Consider the following 15,787-nt stretch of genomic DNA (forward strand, 5'->3'; position numbering starts at 1 on the left):
TACATCTTAAAGGGACACTCAGGTTAAATTACATTTTCATGATTCAGATACAGCATGTAATTTTAAACAACTTTCCAATTTACTTCCATTAAAAAAAAGTGCACAATCTTTTATATTTACACTTTTTGAGTCACCAGATCCTACTGAGCATGTGCAAGAATTCAAAGACTATACGTATATGAATTTGTGATTGGCTGATTGCTATCACATGGTACAAGGGGAGTGGAAACATACATAACTTTGAAATTTGTTATAAAAAATCTACTACTCATTTGAAGTTCAGACTAAGTGCTATTGCATTGTCTTGTTATCTTGCATTTGTTGATTATGCAAATCTAATGTGTTGACTGGTCCTTTAAAGGGGCTGTAAAGTCAAAATTAAACTTTAAAGATTCAGCTAGAGCATGCAATTTGAAACAACTTTCCATTTTATTTCTATTGTCACATCTCTTTACTTCTCTTCATATGCTTTGCTGAAGAGTGAACCTATGTAGGTTGATAGGAGCTTAGGAGCGTGCATGTGTCTATAGCAGTCTGGCAGAAGCAGTAGATTTTTTTTTCTGACAAATATAATTTCTTTCTCCCATTTTCCAGCCCCCTCTATCATGTGACAGACATCAGCCAATCAGAGACTAGTATACGTATATCCGGTGAGCTTGTGCACATGCTCAGTAGGATCTTGTTTCCCAGAAAGTGTGAATATAAAAAGACTGTGCAAAATATGATAATGAAGTAAATTAGAAAGTGTCTTAAAACTGCTCCTCTAAATGAATCATAAAAGATTATTTTGATTTGAGTGTCCCTTTAAGGAGCAGCGGTTATATATCTAGTGTTTGCTTTAATTTATTCTCTTTGTATCCTAGGTAGGCTCAAGACAGTGCACGTGTCTTAGCCACTGTATGACAGCCGTGTCCGTGACAATGTTTGTAACAATTTTATGCATATAGTATTCAGTGCACTATTCTGAACCTACCTCCGGATTCGTGCATGGATCAGAGCTACGTTTCAATAAAGCAAACCAAGCAAAAGAGTTAAATTCAATAATGCGTTGATGTTAATATTATTTTTAAATTGCACACTAAGGGGCATATTTATCAACGTGCGAGCGGACATGATCGAAGTAGCGTATCATGATCGCTGCACATCGATAAATGCCGACAGCATACGCTACCGGCATTTATTTCATTTTGACTTCTACGTCCCTTTAACAGAACAGACAGGATCTGCCCAGTGCGATGAGTGTTTTTCTTACAGTAATTCAGGAGGCGGAAAGAGGATGAACTTGCGGTTGATTGGATCTGTAATGAAGCAGAAAATAGGAAATTGTTTTATAAATGAACCTTTGCATTTTGTATTTGCCGTTATAGATTTACCATAGAGGCTATTTAACAAATAATGCACATACTAGCTATGTTGTACAGTTTTGTATGTTGTCAGCTAAAAGGACACTCAAGTGAAAATTAAACTTACACAATTCAGATAAAGCAGCGATTTTAAATAACTCTCCAATTTACTTTCATTAACAAAATGTGCACATTCTCTTTTTGAGTCACCATTTCCTACTGAGCATGTGCAAGAATTCACAGAATATACGCATACGCATTTGTGATTGGCTGATGGCTGTCACATGATGCAGGGGGAGGTTATGTTAGACATAACATTGACATTTGTCAGAAAAAAATCTACTACTCATTTAAAGTACAGACTAAGGGGCCGATTTAACAAATGTCTGTCCGACATGATCCGCTCAGACATCACTGAATGCCGACAGCATACGCTGTCAGCATTTAGCATTGCACAAGCAGTTCTGATGAACTGCTTGTGTAATGCCTCCCCTGCAGATTTGCGGCCAATCGGCAGCTAGCAGGGGGTGTCAATTACCCAATGGTATCTGATCGGGTTGATTGTTGTCCGCCGCTCAAAGCAGGCGGACGAGTTAAGGAGCAGCGGTCTTAAGACCACTGCTTCTTAAAGGGACACTGAACCCAAATTTTTTCTTTCGTGATTCAGATAGAGCATGCAATTTTAAGCAACTTTCTAATTTACTCCTATTATCAAATTTTCTTCATTCTCTTGGTATCTTTATTTGAAATGCATGAATGTAAGTTTAGATGCCGGCCCATTTTTGGTGAACACACTGTGTTGTTCGTGCTGATTGGTGGATAAATTCACCCACCAATAAACAAGTGCTTTCCATGGTCCTGAACCAAAAAAAAATAGCTTAGATGCCTTCTTTTTCAAATAAAGAAAGTAAGAGAACGAAGAAAATTTGATAATAGGAGTAAATTAGAAAGTTGCTTAAATGTGCATGCTCTATCTGAATCATGAAAGAAAAAATTTGGGTTCAGTGTCCCTTTAACTCCTGTTTCCCGCGAGCCTAAATGCTCGCACGGATAAAAGAGGAACAGGGGCCATTCGGCCCTTGTTAAATCGGGATCCAATGTGTTTTCTTGTTATGCATTTGTTGATTATGCAAATCTACTGTATTAACTGATCCTTTATGTTTTTTTTGTACAGTAATAAATGTTTATTTCTCTTTTGTTTTACAGGTGTATATCATAAATGTAACATGGTCAGACTCAACATCGCAAATCATTTATCGGAGATACAGCAAATTTTTTGATCTCCAGGTAATTACGAAGCTTGTACTCAATATAGTTATGTTCTGAAGACTGAATTATATTTTTTGTTCTTGTGTTAACCTCTCCAAAATATTTCATTTAAATCTAAATATCACCCATTTATATGTTACCTGTTATGCTTTTACTGAATAAGATAACTGTGTCGTTTTGCAAGAACAATAAAACATCTCATTCTGTGAAGGTGCTGGCTTACTAAATACTAAACTATTTATGATATTACGATCTAAACAGAAAGTCAACAAACTAATTGTGAGCTTTAACTGTGAGTAAACATTTTAAGGTACAGTAAACACTGAGAGCAAAATTTAAAGGAACAATAAACACATTTAACAGGACAGTTTACCCTTATTTTCCCCCCTTTAATTTGTTCCCAATGATTGATTTACCTCTTGAAGTATATTAAATTGTTTACAAAGAGCCCTTTTGACTTTATATTGGCATTTTAAATAGCTGATTTTGCTGCGGTATGGCTATCTATACTGGAAGTTTCTATTCTTAAACATAGGCTATTGACATCTTATATACACAAAGCCAGGAGAATAAATTACACTACCAGTAGGTTGTGAGAGAGATAAAGTTCTAAAATGTTAGTTTTCGAAAACAAATTCTAACGTTTGTATAGAGACAGAGATAAGAAAAGGGAAGCATTTGAGTGATAAGATAAGGATGTCTGATATCTCTGCAAACTTAGCCTATTTTTTTGTTGAAATCTTTTTATTGATTTTTCACATATTATGTAAAATGAACATGTAACATCATCAATATCAATAAATAAACAATCAAACAGTAACAATACAGTCTTCAAATTATTTCTCTCATTATACATTCAATTAGTACAATTTAAATCTTTTACTTTTTTCTCTCTAGATTCCTTACCCCAAACTGTAACCTTCAAATCTCAGGGGTTGTCGGATAGCATTCTGGACTAGCCTCCCATCTTACAATCTAATTTTTTTCCCCTTCCTCCATATATTTATATCTGTTTAATTTTAATAATCTTAGTGATCTGGAACTCCCCTGATATATTCCCTTACAGACCTTAGGTTCTGATGTTATCTAAGTGGCTAAGGTTCTAGCTCTATTTACCTTTTCTATATGCATAATATATGGTTCCCATTGTTGGATAAATTTGTTTCTAGTGTTCAGTATGGCTGCTGAGGCACTCACCATATTGTAGTGATAGTTGATTCTCTTCTCGATATAATCAAATGTGGGGGGGTCTCCCCTCCAAAATCTAGCTATAGAGATCCTTACTATGGTACAAATCATTGCTACTAATTTATGGTGTCTTTTACTAATGTCTTCTGTAGGGAAGTGTAGTAAGGCTTGTTCTGGGGTTAGATCAATCTCAGTCTCAAGGATATTTCCTAAATAAGCTGATGTCATGTCCCATATTCTTTTAACTTTCTCGCACTGCCACCACATATGTAAATATGTACCAGTCTCTCCACATCCCCTATAGCACATATGGGGATTATCTATCTGAGCATTGGTGAGTCTTGTGGGGTACATATACCATTTATATACAACCTTGATATAGTTTTCTTTTAGCAATGCATTTGGGGAGAATGAAAGGCCTCTATCAATGTTTGAAAGCCACGTCTCTAATGTCCAGGTCCTGTTTAAGTCCTGTTCCCATTTGGTCATAAAATGACTCTTCTCTTTGCTGATTCCCTCACTAAATAATGGGTATAATAGTGCAATTAATCCCTTCCCACGAGTATTGGACAGGCATATTGTCTCTAATGTGGTGTTAGATGGGGGTTTATTTGATCCCATTATTTCTCGTACCCTAGATGTGAGCTGTAGGTAATGATACCATTCATTTTGTTCTGGGGTGCCTAATTCCTTGTATTGGGAAAAGGTCAGTATTTTATTTCTTATGAGTGTGTCCGCTATTCGATAAAGGCTCTTGTTTTCCCATTTCTTTTGGATATGTGTGCTAATGAGTGAAGTGATTGGAGCTAATGGTGTCAGTCTTGATCTAACATTAATTATGGGGTATGTCTTGGTTAGTTTATCCCAGATAAAGGTGGTATGTCTAATCGAGACATATTCCTCAATATGCCAAGGTCGATGTTGTTTCGTCGCCCAGAGAATAGTGTCTAATCTTCCTACCTCTAAGATGTCTTTCTCTAACTGTACCCACTGGGGTGTTTGATCTATCCTATACCAATGTGTGGTCTGTGCCATTCTGGCTGCATAGTAGTATGCAATTAGATTTGGTAATCCAATCCCTCCTTTTCTCCTATGCCTCATCAGATTTTGTTTGCTTATTCTTGCTCTCCTGCCCTGCCAGATGTACTTTAAAATTTCCTTTTGCAAGTTATGTAACTCAGCAGTTGGGATAGTTATCGGGAGGGTTCTGAATAAGTATAAGAGTTTAGGGAGTATTGTCATTTTGACTGATATGATCCTCCCGTAGAGTGATATATTATATTTGGCCCATTTAAGTAGAAGTTCTCTAATCTGTAAAAACATGGGGGTATAGTTTTCTTTGTATAGTTTATTGATATCATTTGTGAGATTAACACCTAGATATTTAAGGGATGATCTAACCCAATTAAACGTAAAGTTTATTTCTAATAACTTCTTTGTCGTATTTGGGAGGTGAGTACTAAGGGCTTCACATTTACTTTCATTAATTTTATAACCCGATAATAGACTAAATTTATTTATAATAGAATATATTACTGGCAAGGAAAGAAGCGGCTTCGTTACTGCAAGGATGACATCATCCGCAAAAAGGGATATTTTATATTCTCTATCTCCTACCCTAAGTCCTGCAATATCTGGGTTATCTCTTATTAGCACTGCTAATGGCTCAATGCATATTGCGAAAAGCAAGGGAGACAGAGGGCACCCTTGTCTTGTGCCATTTCGAATTTGAATTCGTGTTGATTGATATCCTGAAAGCCTAATGAATGCATCAGGAGTGGAATATATTCTTTTTAGAGCATTAATGAAGGGCCCCCTGACTCCCATTTTATGAATGACTGCAAACATATAGTCCCAATTGACTCTGTCAAATGCCTTCTCTGCGTCCAAAGCTAGAAACAGAGAAGGCACTTTCTTCACTGTCGCGAAATTAATTAGGTCAATCACTTTTCGTGTGTTATCTGGAGCTTCTCTCTGTGAGATGAAGCCTACTTGATCTGTATCTATCAATTTTCTAATGGGCAGGGCTAATCTATTTGCAAGAATTTTAGTGAACAATTTCAAATCCTGATTAATTAATGAGATTGGCCGGTAATTCTGACAATATTGTGTGTTCTTTCCAGGCTTCGGAATGACTGTCACCCTTGCAGTTAACAGATCTGGGGGGATATCTACGCCTTGTAAAATATTATTATATAAAGTCACCAGTAAGGGAGCCACCGATAGTTGCAAATCTTTATAGAACGAGCCTGGAAACCCATCCGGGCCCGGTGCCTTATTTCTTTTTAATTCCTTAATGGCCAGTAGAACTTCTTGTATCGTGACAGGGGCATTTAGGGAATCTAATTCTTCTTCTGTTACTGTGTGTAATTTACTATTTCCTAGGAAGTTGTCTAATTCTTTCCTTATGCTAATTCCTGATTTGGTAATGGGTAAATTGTAAAGTTTATTATAGAATTCAGCGAATGTATTTGCTATTTGGAGTGGGTCATTAGTGACTTGGCCGTTAGCCTTTTGAATTTGTGGAATAGTGGAGGCCCTAGTCATTTCCTTTAGTTTGTTCGCTAGCATCCTATCTGGCTTGTTTCCATATATATAATATCTAGTGTCTACCACTTTGATCGATTGGACCGCCTCCCTGTCTAGAAGTTGATTTAGTTCCTCGTTTTTGCTGTTGAGTAGTTTTACTAGTTTATTTTGCTTCTTTTTTACTACCTGGTCCCTTATGGTATCAATTTCATTTCTAAGCTCATCTATTCTGGAGTTGTGTGCTTTCCTAAGTCTACCTGACTCTTCTATCAGTAACCCTCTCAAAGAGGCTTTAAGTGCACTCCAAACAAAGTTTGGATTTGTCGTGGTCCCTTCATTTATAGTTACAAAGTCTTTAATATGCTTTTGTATCTTCTGCAGTAGTATGTCATTTTGAAGTAGGCTAGGGTGCAGAGACCAGGACCTAGCTCTGTGTGGATTAATCATCCCTTCAAACTCCACTATCACCATGTCATGATCTGACCATGCACAATTGCGTATGGTAGCAGATGTTATTAGTGGTAAGAGCAACTGGCTAACCAATATTAGGTCTATTCTAGAATATGTGCCATAAACCGTAGAATAAAAGGTATAATCTCTAACTCCTTTGTTAAATGCTCTCCAGCTGTCTATGAGGTTAAAATCTAAGAGTAGGTCTTTTAGGAGTTGCTGTGCCGGGGTTGATCGCCTTTTTTTGCCAGCTATTTGTGTGGTTCTGTCTAAATCATCATTTAATGTCAAATTAAAGTCCCCCCCTATGATGATCTTACTTTTTTTCCAGCTTGATAATAGTCTGCTTATTCTAGATATAAAGGGCCCTTGATTGTCGTTAGGTGCATATACATTCATTAAAATTACCGGGGTATTGTGGATTGAGCCTTTTACAACTAAAAATCTCCCTTCCTTGTCTTTGAGAATTTCCTCTTTCTTAAAATTTAGGGAGGCATGAAGGAGAATGGACACCCCACACCTTTTCTTGTTATTAAGTGCATGGAATTGCAATGGGTAGTTCTTATCCCAATATTTGGGTGTAGATTCTGAAGTAAAGTGTGTCTCCTGTATCATAATTATGTGGGCATTTTGGGATTTATATTCTGCAATCGCTTTTTTCCTTTTTATGTTGGTGTTTAACCCCCTTACATTATGAGATATAAGTTTAATGTGCATAGTTTCTATCTGGGTATATGCTTATGTTGGTCAAATTGTTTCTAGACATGTTTCTTTGTGGACCTGTCTTATACATCATCAACATTTGAACATTTGAGACTGTATATAACTTTAAACAATAACAAAATAAATACTTACAACCTGCTGCGTGCTTGCGCATCAGTAAAAATACAAGTACTATTAACTTAGGTCAACTCTGGAACTCTCGACAACATTTCTTTGGTCTCATCTCATGAAGATAGATAATGAGCAAATGATATCAACAATACTAAAACAAAAAGCTGAGATATGAAAGACAAATAAAAAGCAATATTAGGTAATAAAGTGTGATAGGAAGTGAGAAATGCTAATATATAGCAACTAGGAAAGGGTATAAATGAACCCTGGACTCTCATGATATAACGTTGGATTTAGTCCTCCTCATATCAGCAACATGAAAGTCTAGGTGATAACGAGTTTAAATCTTCTTATATTTATCTTCTTGTGATCCTTAGGACAGTTCTCCTAATAGTCCACCTCTTCCTGCAGTAGTATGGGTCTCAACATCCAACAAGGAGAATGTCATGTTACTGTAGATGGTTCCTCTGGAGAGCTGTCGTCATCCTCTTCTCTGGTCGAATTTGGCTTCATTTTTTGGGGTTTTCCCCTTTTGTTTACTACAGACCAGTCCTTCTGTATAGGCTTTCTCAAAGGCTTTGGTGTGGCTTGGGACTCTCCTTCTTCAACTTGGATTTCCAGTTTAGATAGAATCATTAGTCCCTCTTCCAACGTTGAGCAAGAGTGTGTGATGTTTTTATGGGTAAAAATCAGTTTGAATGGAAAGTTCCATCTATACCTTAGATTTTCTCTTAAGAGAGCTGTCACCACTGGTCTCATCTCCCTTCGTCTTCTCAGTGTTATTGGCGATAGATCAGTAAAGATCTGGATATTGTGCCCCTCATATGTAATAGTGCGAGCTTGTCTGGCTGCTTGTAGGATCATTTCTTTAATATGAAAGTAGTGTAATTTGACAATAATATCCCTTGTCTTGGATTGGGAGGGTTTGGTCAAAGCTCTATGCACTCTGTCCATTAGCAGCATGTTGGGTTCCGTATCTGGGATTAATTGGTGAAAAATTTCAGTTATATCAGCTTGTAAGTTTTTATAGTCCTCCGGGAGGTTTCTGATTCGAAGGTTAGAGCGTCTGGATCTGTTCTCCAGATCTTCTACTTGATCTTCAAGCTTTTTAATGTAAATGGAGTGGTCTAAAAGTGTATGCTGAATTTGGGGAATTTCTTCTGAAATATCTTCTAGCTTGTTTTCAATTTCTGTTGTTCTACCTCCAATATCCCTAATGTCCTGCTTGAGATCATATAGGGCAGTTTTTAGCTCTTCGTGAAAAAAAGATTTTATTTGATTCAGAAGTTCATTATTTGGAATATCTCCCTGATGTCCATTTTCCTCCTCTGAGGTTTCTATCAGGGTGTGTTGTTTTGGCGAACAAGTAGTTTTATCCAATGTTTTTAACTTTGTTTGTGATTTTGAGAGACATTCTTTCATGGATTGGTTTCTGCTTTTCATTTTGTTTTATGGTTATTCCCTCCTTACAGAGTATTTATAACAGTTTTCTGTCTTTCTCTTATGAGGTGTTCTCAGCCAGTCAGCTATATAAGAATAAAGAAGGGTCACAATTCCAATATCTCAGCTCTATTACAGCATTTCTGAGGGTATTATCTCATTACCGCAGTTCTCAGTTGTTCCAGGCCGACCTTTATTACTACCGCATTTAAAACATTTCCAGATTTGCAAAAATAATGAACATCATCTTGATTTTTTTAGATAGGGAATTCAGGTTCTAATGTCATATGACCTTTGAGAGCTGCTTATTTAGTCTACTAATCGTGTCCTGATAGCGCCCCTGTAGTTGCACAGTCAAGTTAGGAAGACTTTTAGATGTTATAAATGTCAACTCTTATTGAAAAGAACCTAAAACTTATGAATCCCCTATTTGATGAATATTACATTTACATAGATATAAGTTATGTAGCCTGAATTGTGTTATTTAGACATACAAGCCTGTTGTAGTTCCCACGTGGGGCTCTGTGATCTCCAGGCCACACTCTTGCTGTTTTATGTTCACTGGACCTTATATAAATTAATAAATCTCGTGCAGATAGATTACCATCAATCCCTTATGCTCCAAGTTTAGTGGGAAAGTATATTATAAATATAGAGGAAAGCTGTAGCATATTACCTTCTGCCTCTGCACCTTTCTTTTCAGGCTGTGGCCTTCCAAAAATGTGTCCCTTTTTATTTAGATGATAAGCTGTAATCAGCCCTCCTGGGCTCTTCCTAGATGCTCCTCAGCTGGCTAGTGCAAAGCTGCTCTATTGTGGCCTTGTTGTTGCTGTTGCCGAGTTCCGATGTAGGCCCAAACTTAGCCTATTTTGATGTGTAGTGGTTCCAAAGAGCAAATCAATCTACTTACTTTACAAAAAGAAACACAAAGGAGGAAACTATCATACATTTTATACTCTGCAGCTGGTATAACAAGTCATTGTTAAAGGGACATTATACACTAGATTTTTCTTTGCATAAATGTTTTGTAGATGATCCATTTAACCCTTTCAGTGCTAACGACGGCTCTGAGCTGTTGCAGAGTTTCCCACTCAGGTGCTAACGATGGCTCAGAGCTGTCGCTAGCACTCTCTCACCTTGAGGGAGATCAGGATCTGGTCTGTATAGTGACAGGCATCGCCGGGGCTTCACGTTTTGCACGGAGACGCCAAGCACAATGGCGTGATGAGGTCACTGCTCAACTTTATTTAAAAATTACAATGACAAGTATAGGTAAAGGGGGCATGCTACTTAGAAGACTGTATCTCAGGCATCTAAGCAGCTACAGACCCCCAAGACCCACCGTTAAAAAGGTAATCGCCTAACCTTTCCAACGGTGTAAGTCTTGGGAATCTGGAAATATATATATATATATATATATATATCAAAAATAAATAAATAAATAAAAAAAACTTAAATCAGCTTAGCACCCAGGTGGGAAAGTGCTTAGCACTTAAAGGGTTAAATAGCCCATACAGTTTTTTTTTATCTATAGTTTTGCTTATTTTTAAATAACATTGCTCTGATTTTCAGACTCCTAACCAAGCCCCAAAGTTTTACTGTATACCTACTCCAGCTTGCTAATGTTTGTGTAAAGGGTCTTTTCATATTCAGAGGAAGGGGAGGGGGGAGTGTCTGTTTTCACTGGGTGTTCCAGTCATCCTAATCAAAAGAGCTAAACTGGGAGCTTCTAAGTACGTTTTTAAATGGTTTTATACTGGATTTTTAGATCATCACCTGTGCATATTATTCTTTATAGTAGTGTCTATTGCATGCAGTTATATGTAAATTGGTGTATACTGTCCCTTTAAGGGGAAAGCAGTTTTACAGTACATTGCCCCTTTAATGAAACAACTTTGCAGTATACCTTTATTATAGTGCCACATTTTCTTGTAATTTATATGTCAAAAATTGTAGATTTTCTAATTCTCTGAAATTGAAATGCACCCTGCTGACTTCTCAAGGCTAAACCTCCTATATATATATATATATATATATATATATATATATATATATATATATATATATATATATATATATATATATATATATATATATATGTTCCTAATTGGCTTTGACAGATAACAACGGCAAAGATCCTCATTTGAACATGTTCTTTTTAAGCCATGGCCCAATGGATTTGCAAAATTATGAAGTTGAATATTTTTTAATTTTTCAATACCATTGCAGTTTTGACCCAATATTTTGTTGTTGAAAAAGTTCCCTTGAACAGTGCTTTCTATGCATAAGGAAATCCATGTTTACAGTAAGAAACTAAAATTAAGCAACAAAGCCAAGCCATTGTGACTGCATTTGCATATTTACCCATAATACCTAGCTGTACTGGAAATAACGTGTTCTGCGGAAATATGGGAAAACCTGGTGCTACTGACTTACCTGCATATTTAAAATAAGATTCTAGTTTTAAAATGACATTTTCTCATTTGTTAGAGCATTGATAGTACTGAAATTGCATGTTCTAAGTCTGTGCTTAACCTCCACAGAGGGGTTAAACATATATTTAAAGTACCACTTGGGAGTCACATATAACTGCTGGTCCCGAGCAGGAATAAGCTGGTCAGCCAATCAGCAGCAGCAGTTGCATGAACCATGGTATTCGCTGTCTGTGTTCAGCTTGGCAGCTAGCTCATGTGATACAACTTTTGATTTGCTAGATCAGCTCGAATTTTTATCTTTTTCGTAGGACAGCCTTATACTTATCCCAGGCATTCTTGAAGTCTTCCACAGTGTTTGTCATTACCACCTCTTGTGGAAGTTTCTTCCATGAATCAATCACCCTTTCTGTAAAGAAGTGCTTCCACAAATTACTCCTGAAAGTGATACATAAAAGTTACGCAACACTGCCACGTCCCTTTAAATGGTGAAACAGACTTTTGCTAAAGTCATCAGTTCCGTTAATTGTTCCTCTTTAAAGGGACAGTTTACTCAAAAATGTTCTACCTTTAATTTGTTCCCAATGATCCACTTTACCTGCTGGAGTGTATTAAATTGTTTACAAGTATTTCCGTTATCCTTTTATTGGCATTTGAAATAGTTGATTTAGCCTGTGGTATCCCCACCTATCCTGAAAGTTGTTGGTCTTAAATCCAAGCTATAGATAAGCTGTGTAAACACAGCCAGAATAATAAATTACACTCCCAGCGGGGCATAGAAGAGATTAGGTAATAAAATGTTAATTTTCCATTGTACTCTCATGGGATTGGTCTTTGGTTTATGGACAGATATAAGATAACGAACTAGGTATATGTACACAATGTAATAAAGTAATGAGATCTGATTATACCTACAAGCTCAACCCATTTTATTAGGTTGTGGCTTTAAAACACAAAATCAGCTATTTGATATAATGAAATAAAACTTAAAAAGCAAATCGCATACGTTTTATACTCTGCAGCTTGTGAAAAAAAGTAATTGGAAACACATTAAGGGAAAAACAATTTTACAGTATACTGTCCCTTTAATTTAAAGAGCTCAGCTGTACGTAATGATTTAGAGACTTGCTTTGGAAACGGATGTTAAACATTTTATATATGGAAACCTTTATTTTTTCTTCCCGTAGACACATTGGCTATAACTTGTCTTTAGATCTACATGACTGAGATTGTGAGGGCTTTTGTTAACGTATTTAAAACTTCAGTTCTATGTCCTTGTGCATTTTGCTCTCCTACTCTTTCCTGGTAGATTTGAAAAAAAAGTTCTCATCAGGCCAAACTTGTCAATGCAGTTAGTGTTATGGACAGGAAATGTTGTCTCAATCATGGGGAATAATCCTTGAAAGGTCCTATTTATAAGTAAATGGGGGCCAAGCACCAGTGGGAAGCCCCGATTCTCTAATGTTTTACACCAAACAGTTTGAAGAAAAAGTTAATTAACTCTCAGATTTAACCCCATTTTGACTGAGCACTTTCAGAGTATTTTTCGTGAACAAATAATGTTTGTGTCTTGTGACAACTGAAATCTTAAACAGACCTAAGAAAAATATTTAATGCGACTGATAGAGCAAACATTTGTAAACACATTTCTTATTTGCTTCTATTATCAATTTTGCTTCATACTCTTGGTATCCTTTATTGAAGGAGAAGCAAAACACTTTTGTATTTACATTTTTTTTTTCTTTTAACAAGACCAATACATAGAGGCCAATATATGGAGAGAAAAAAAATCCAGGGACATTAAATCCAAAAATGTTCTTTTATGATTCACACAAAAATTTAGTATATTTTTGGATCAAATCTAATATATAAACTGCACGACAGTCACCAATGCCAGTTCACCCAAATTAAATATTTTATTATTCTGTTGTTCCAATGTAAAGACTTACATACCACAATAGAAACAAGCACAGTAAGACCTTGGGGCCCATTTATCAAGCTCCGTATGGTGCTTGAGGGCCCGTGTTTCTGGCGAGCCTTCAGATTCGCCAGAAACACAAGTTATGAAGCAGCGGTCTAAAGACGGCTGCTCCATAACCTGTCCACCTGCTCTGAGGAGGCGGAGAGAGATCGGGTTGATCGACACCCCCTGCTAGCGGCCGATTGGCCACAAATCTTCAGGCTGCGGCGTTGCACCAGCAGTTCACAAGAGCTGCTGGTGCAATGCTGAATGCGGAGAGTGTATTGCTCTCCGCATTCAGCGAGGTAGGTTCATGTCCGACAGACCTTTCATAAATAGGGGCCCTTGTGTCTGATTCCCACAACCACAGACATCAAGACCACTACTACACCTAGGAAAGATTTTTATAATGTGGTACAAACTCCTGGCACTTTTAATGCTATGATACAACCTGGGGGCCGGGGCTGTCCCAGGGAAATTGGGACAGTTGGCAAGTATCAAATATGGTGCAACGCCGCCCCCTGAAGATTCGTGGCCAATCGGCCGCTAGCAGGGGGGTGTCAATCAACCCGATTGTATTCGATCGGGTTGATTGACACCCCCCTGCTAGCGGCTGATTGGCCACGAATCTTCAGGGGGCGGCGTTTCACCAGCAGTTCACAATAACTGCTGGTGCAATGCTGAATGTGGAGAGTGTATTGCTCTCCGCATTCAGCGAGGTCTATCGGACATGATCTGCAACGTCGGATCATGTCCGACAGGCCTTTCATAAATAGGGGCCCTTGTGTCTGATTCCCACAACCACAGACATCAAGACCACTACTACACCTAGGACAGATAACGTGGTACAAACTCCTGGCACTTTTAATGCTACGATACAACCTGGGGGCCGGGGCTGTCCCAGGGAAATTGGGACAGTTGGCAAGTATCAAATATTATTCTGCCTTTTATATATAGTACATTGTAGGTCATGTCTTTTTTGGATAATCTTAGCAAGGAAACAGAACTCATGTTGTTGTGTTCTTGTCATGAAACACTATTGTGTGCAACCTCTGCATGACCCTGTTTCTTTTTAAGGGTTTGCAACTTTGCATTGTACTCAGAATGACGTAATTGCGCTAATGGAGAGAGGTCACGAAGAGCAGCTTCATATTGTAAAGTGAAAACTGGTCTAAATACGGACCAATATGGATTTAATCATAAAGGAATGTGCATCACTAATTGTTTCAATACAACCAAAACCAAAGCTTTAAATTTAAAGGGATGTAAACAGAAACACATATAAGTCAAATGTTACAACCATCTTTATGAGCCAAGGGTATATGTAAGTGGGAATTTGTCATTATATATTGTGATTGGAGCCAATAAAAAGATAATGGGGACGATTTATGAAAGTGCGAGCGGACATAATACGATGTAGTGTATCATGTCCGCCACACATCGATAAATGCCGACATCATATGCTGTCGGCATTTATCATTGCACAAGCAGTTCTTGTGAACTGAAAGTTTTATGGAGATGTAAGGGCGCTCACAGCTAAAGATACCTAGTAACAGTGTGTTATATAGATATGTGATTGTACATAAAGGTATTGCTCATAAATGTCTGATATGTACTAATAAAAAAATATACATATATGGATCCAAATGAGAAAAATATAATGTCATTTATTTGTACATAAAATTAATTAGCAGCTATAGAGACGTCTCTAATATAAAAACAATATCAATTGAATAAATTTGGATGTTTAAAAGTATCAATGGTAAAATAGAACTTATTGCTACAGAGTTTGCAGAAAATAGTGATACTTTATGTGATTTCACAGGATCACAAAGAGACTCAAATTGATTCTGATTACAGGTTACAATTATGTATCCATACGATACTATTTTCTGTATTCTCTGTTTATTAGGTCAGCTTATAAAAAAGTAAAATCAGCTTGATAAATAAATCTGATATACATTAATATAGAATTACACCAAAACTAACATATAGGAACACTTTAAATTGTCCAAACATAAAAATGTTCATAAGATTGTCAATGTTAAAAGTCCGTTGTGACCAGCTATGGGAAATAAGATACTATGTCAAGTAAGATCTTAGTAGTAAAGCCTTGCAATATTACATATCTGTTATCATATGACTTGTGTTAAAAATCCTCATATGAGATTCCTTTACAATCGTACCTTGAGCTTTTTCTTCTAAGACAGCAGGGTATCCTATGCGTCCTGCAATTGTCTGTCGGTTGTTAGATTCCTCGTGTCTTTGGCGTCTTACGTCACACCCGGCACTTCAGGGGCTCGACTTGCGCCTACCAATCAGCACTTCAAAGGCTCGTCTCG

General features: G+C 37.1%; 1 protein-coding gene across 3 annotated transcripts in view; it reads left to right on the plus strand.

Moving 5' to 3' along the window:
- The window catches only part of SH3PXD2A (SH3 and PX domains 2A), a 754,429-nt gene that overhangs the window by 142,811 nt on the left and 595,831 nt on the right, over nucleotides 1-15,787 (plus strand). For all 3 annotated transcript variants that reach the window (XM_053692438.1, XM_053692436.1, XM_053692437.1), the window contains exon 2: nucleotides 2,550-2,630. In XM_053692438.1, coding sequence (XP_053548413.1) covers nucleotides 2,550-2,630 — 81 coding nt within the window. The remainder of the gene's footprint in view (nucleotides 1-2,549; nucleotides 2,631-15,787) is intronic.

Source organism: Bombina bombina, chromosome 9 (assembly GCF_027579735.1).
Source record: "Bombina bombina isolate aBomBom1 chromosome 9, aBomBom1.pri, whole genome shotgun sequence".
Taxonomy (NCBI): domain Eukaryota; kingdom Metazoa; phylum Chordata; class Amphibia; order Anura; family Bombinatoridae; genus Bombina; species Bombina bombina.